The following is a 5,337-nucleotide window of genomic DNA, read 5'->3' as shown; positions in this document are numbered from 1 at the left end:
GAAAGAAAAATGTTTGAAATTTAAATTACGCAGCTAGCTAAATCCTTAATCCTAAAATTTAAATCCCTTAATTCTGTCCGTATTGCCATACTGAGGCTTTTTAATAGTCATACAAGCGAGTGGGTCTTTACCTAGATTATTTACAAATTTTCCTGTGTTCAATGACACTTAGGTTGATTGTGAACAAAATACCATCAGCAACTTTTATTGTGCCGATTAAAGATTTAATTTCCAGGATAGCCTGTCTATATTTTTGTCCCTCCCCCCATGCAGTCTTATTAATTTTGAAACCATAATTAGATCACAGAAGTAGCCCATCTCTTTTGCTTCACTGGAAATTTGACTGAATTCAATATTTTTCCTTTTTTCTTTTTTTTAAACCAAAAATTTTGCTAATGAAAATTGGCAAAGTAGAGACATGTTATTTTGACTATGTGTCCTTTATCTTAAACGACATATTATACTGATCTTTATTCTGTAAACAGCTGAAAAAATTATTGTGATTTTAAAAAAATACAAAGCTAGGAGTGACGCCAGAATTTTTTAAAGATTATAACTCAGTAAATGAGGAAGTGTGATACTGAGAATTAGTTTACAGATGTGATAGTGTGAACTTAAAAGAGGCTGAGACGAGTGTGAGGTTGAGATTCTTACAACCAGAGCACACATTTTGGAAATTATTTAACAGTTATTCAGGTAACTCTGTGTTGATTAGTTCCATTACTTGATTAAAGCACTTTAGAGAATCACCACCGAGGTAGATGCCCCTGATCTACAGACTAGCAGTTGTCATCGGCGGGAAGGTGCGTAGGCCCCTCTCAGTCCGAGGCTGATTCAGTGGTGCTTGTTTCCCGCAGCCTAGCAAAGCATGAGTCAAAGAGATGGCTGCCTGATTTATCCCTCAGGAATGTAGAACTTCCCTGGAGCCTGACTTCGTGCATTGTCATTAGTCACCTACACATCTGAAATGGTTGAGCTGCAGGGAGCACTGGACCAGGAGTCAGGGGGTCAGAGTTCTCCATGACTGTGACCCCAGTAATGATGAAACCTTGGATGTGCCTTTAGATGTGCACGAACCGTCTTACACATCTGAAACTTTGGATTTTGAACGGACTAGCTTCTCTCTAGGCTACCTTTAGCGCAGGCGTCAAGGGCTGGATCTTAGGGAGCTTTCCCTAAAACTCCAGGTGGAGCCATCTCACCTCCCTCTCATCTCCGTCATCACCATCTCATCTTCATCTCCATCTCAGTGTCTCTGTGTCCATCATCTCCATCTCCATCTTCATCATGGTGATCATCACACCCATCAAATGAGCATGCCTTTCTCCACCTTCCCCAGCCCATCTCGCCCTCCCTGGCATCCTTCGCATAGCCTAGTATCTGGCACACAGTAGCTGCTCAGTACATTTTTATCCAATGAATGGATTTTGCTCACTCTTGGAAGACCCTTCCTTTCATGCTCATGAATTTCCGAGACCACCAGTGTTCACTGTTCACTAACTAGTAGTAGGCATCGCAGTCCTGCTCGTTTAGTAGACTCCTTTGCTGTGGCCGATGCCTTAAATTTCTATTCATGATAGATGTGTCGATTAGATTAAAACTTTTAAATTTTGTTCACGTTTTGTTTCAGGGGTCTTGCCCCTCAGAATAAGCCAGAACTGCAGAAGGTGATGGAAAAGAGAAAACGAGATCAAGTCATAAAGCAGAAGGAAGAAGAAGCACAAAAGAAGAAATCTGACTTGGAAATAGAACTATTAAAACGGCAGCAGAAGTTGGAGCAGGTAGGGGTTCCTGGGGGGAAAGTGGTCCTTTGTTATTGAGATACATTCGACATACAAATATGTGTATGTGTTGAGAGTTCAAAAACGAGTGAATTTCAGCTTCGCCGAGACCACAGGGCAACTGCGTGTGGATCTCAGGATCTTATTTCCTGAGCCTTGGTTTTTAGAGTCTCATCATCTCTTGGTATTGCTCACATGACAACCCATCGGTTGTTGCTAGTGTGCAATTACCCCAGGACATATATACACGTATTCTTTTTAAAAACAACTCGAGACCAGAAGAGAATTTCTTCCATTGGGAAATAGTTTTAGGCACTTTGGAAAAGGGAGGAATGTTTTGAAAAGCCTCTCAGTTCGTAAATAACTTTCCTGTTTCTGAATTTTATTTAGCTCGAACTTGAGAAGCAGAAATTGCAAGAAGAGCAAGAAAACGCCCCGGAGTTTGTGAAGGTTAAAGGCAACCTTAGGAGAACAGGCCAAGAAGTGGCCCAAGCACAGGAGTCGTAGGCCAGCGCCTCGGAGACAGCGCGCCCTCCCCCACGCCCTGAGCCGTGAGCAGGCGCCTCCCCACCGCAGAGCCCCTGGGAGAGTCCCCTTCAGCAGAGAACTGCTGCTTAAAACGCTTGGCCTGGGTTCACCCGCGGTCCAGTCCGGGTGCATCAACTACCTGTGGCTGCTGCAGTTCCTGTTCGCCAAACAAAGGATGTTGACCAGCGCTCACGTTGGGATAATGAACCTGTGTTCAAAGACCTAAAAAAAAACAACAAAACAGGAAGAGGGCACTGGAATAAATTCTTGAGAGTTGCACTACTTGGTTTTTCTTCCAGTCCAAGTTTAGTGGGGGCACAGAGCCTTTTTTCTTTTAAAATCTAAAGAGAAATGAGTTTTATTCTTTTTTGAGTCATCTGTTAGATAATTTAGATAACACAGAAATGCGTTTGGTATGTTACATCCAGTATTTGTCAATTCTATTTTGAGAACCCCCAAATTTTCTCGTTTAAAATATCCTTTCACCTATGTTAGGGTTCACACCCAAGACGTTGATATGGAGCACAGCTATTTTGTTGACATCAGTAGGGCGAGAAGATTTAAAAACGTGAACAAAAACACGTTAACAAAAATTCGTAAATGTCCATCTTGATCTTATTTTAATTCCTTTTGGTTATGCTCCATGGTAACATTCAAGTTCAGAGACGGCACATAATAAAGATCCAGTCGTTGCATTAATAACTTAGGGTTTTTGACATTTTAAAAATTTTTTGCTGAGCTAGTCCTTTTATCTGAAACAATCTCCCCATCCTTCAGAGAATAAAAACCAGTCCATGGAACCCAAATTCAATGTCAAAAGTAGAGGATTCAAACCTTTGATCCCTCCTAAGAGCAGTGTGGGGGACATTCCCACTGGGAGCGGGGCAAGGAGTTCTTCGGGTATTTTAATGTGAAGCACATGTAGATTGGTCTCAAGGAGCCCTAGTTGGAAGATTCATAGCATCTGTCCATGTTGAATATTATTAGAATCCACGCTTTGAAAATTTCTGGGTAATGGTCACCTTCTTATTGCCTTTTTTTTTTTTCTTGTGAAGAAAGTCTCGATCTCCAGTCTCTTAGTTACAGTGATGCTGTCGATAACAGTGACGTCGATGACTGCTGTGCTGCATCTCAGGAAACCAGAAGCAAAGGGGGAAGCTGCTCAGGTTTCGCGCTCTAACTAGCGCTACTGCGAGGGAAGCCCGAGCCGTCAGTAAGAGCGAAGCCCTTGCGCAGAATCCCCTTCTGCTGCTGGTGTGGGACCTTCGACTTGGGGTGGTCTGGAAGAGTGTGTGTAGAGTCAGCACGTCCTCCCTCGGGACGATGCAGCCGGTCATTTCTGCATTGAAAACTCCTCTAAAGGCTCATGGGAAGCTGGATCCCAAGCTTTTGAATCCTTAATAAGCATAGTAGAAATTGGCTTTCTGGAATGCTTTAGTTTTTGTAGTTGACCATTAGACTCGCATTCAGTCCTCATGTGAGCAAGGTAAAAATAAACGCGGTGGTCATGTGCCGCTGGCTAGAGAATGTGTGGATTACACCTGGAGTAGGTTATCTCTCATCATCACCAAGTGTTATCTGAATAAAATAGGAGGAGGTACTTAAGGTAAAACGTTGCTGTATAATAGTTTGCTTTTGAAAGATGGAATAGTAACTTTTTTCCATCATTTTTCTTTTTGAGAGAAGAAAGTACGTTAACTGATCATCTTGAAAATACCTTTCTGATTGCACATTGACTGGAGTTCTTTCTTTGTGTACATGGACTAGTGTGATTTGTAAAATGAAGTTTCAGGACTGGCACATACATAGCTTTTAATCTAACTACATGTAAGATCTTTAGGTTCTATAGATTCTGTGTCTTTGAAGCAATTCTGTCTCTAGATAAAATTCTCAAGGGCCCTGACAGCCTCCTTTACAAGTAAGGACCAATTCTGTTCCTAGAACTTACCTAAGATTCATTTTTCAATGGGAAACAAATTACAAAAATATTTCCCTCTCAATCTCACAGATCTGCAGAATTATTTGTAGCAAGTAGTACAAGGTCTGGCCAAAAGACAACTTGTAAATAGGGTACAGTGATGTCTTACGCCTAAGTAGGGAGAGTGTGGGAGAAGAAGCTCCTGGAAGTCGTTAGATCCGCCGGGCTCACAGGCCTGAGTTTAAAAAGGCGCCAGTCTCCCCCCACAGTTGAATACTGTACAGTCCGGACCCCCGGGACTCGTGAACATCCAAGCAGTTTTGTGCTCTGAGCCACTTTTTGACAAAAATGGCTCCATTTTTCCACTCTGTGGTTTTCTTAAAATAGTTGTTTTATAGTCTCCTAGTAGTAGTGTTGCTTTCTAAGCTATAACAGTTGACTTTATTCTTCTACTCTGAAAAATCTTGACTTGTTTGAGTGTATATAATATATATAAAAGGAGCCTTAATGGATTTGTTTTCATAATTTAATATTTTTTTGTATTTGCTCTTGTATAATTGTTTTTAACAGAAGGTATTACAGAATTGAGGGTGGAATTCTTAGAACCAAAGTTATTCTTAATAAAAATTGCCACACGCTTGGATCATACAGCTGTGTTTGATCTGGTTGAGTTGAACGTCTGGGACTGAAGGGTGAGGGGGGCGCTGCGTTCAGTTCAAGGACTAGAAGGTGGTTCTAGGGTCTCTCTTAGTGACCGTCCTTCTGAACGACCTTCTCCCTAAATCAGGTAAGTCCTTTTGCTTTGTGTCAGTCAAAACAATTTATCATGTCAAACAAATTCACGTTAAGGTATTATGCTACACGTCGTATAGAATATGTGCTATTTTAGCAGCAGCTGTCAGTCCAGATCAAAGTATTCTGCATTTTAGATAGCCTGGTAGGACAGTGGGAGATATTTTTTAGGAAAGGCCATTTTTTAGTGCTCGTGAGCTAGTACATATGGCATATCTTAAGTGTGACCATAAAATTATTTCGCTTATGCAACTAAGTTAATGTTGGCCTCAAAAAAGTTACTTTGGGAAGCTGTACGATCACATTGCACTTACTGGT

General features: G+C 41.4%; 1 protein-coding gene across 3 annotated transcripts in view; it reads left to right on the top strand.

Moving 5' to 3' along the window:
• The window catches only part of FAM107B (family with sequence similarity 107 member B), a 190,666-nt gene extending 185,791 nt beyond the window's left edge, over nt 1–4,875 (top strand). For all 3 annotated transcript variants that reach the window (XM_006906973.2, XM_015585668.2, XM_025043465.1), the window contains 2 exons: nt 1,631–1,781; nt 2,172–4,875. In XM_006906973.2, the coding sequence (XP_006907035.1) occupies nt 1,631–1,781; nt 2,172–2,288 (268 nt within the window). In that variant the 3' untranslated portion in view covers nt 2,289–4,875. The remainder of the gene's footprint in view (nt 1–1,630; nt 1,782–2,171) is intronic.
• Nucleotides 4,876–5,337: the final 462 nt, after the last annotated feature.

The sequence above is a fragment of the Pteropus alecto genome, unplaced genomic scaffold (genome assembly GCF_000325575.1).
Source record: "Pteropus alecto unplaced genomic scaffold, ASM32557v1 scaffold11, whole genome shotgun sequence".
Classification (NCBI taxonomy): Eukaryota; Metazoa; Chordata; class Mammalia; order Chiroptera; family Pteropodidae; genus Pteropus; species Pteropus alecto.
The sequence above is the reverse complement of the archived record's forward strand: the minus strand, read 5'-3'. Positions and strand labels throughout refer to the sequence as shown.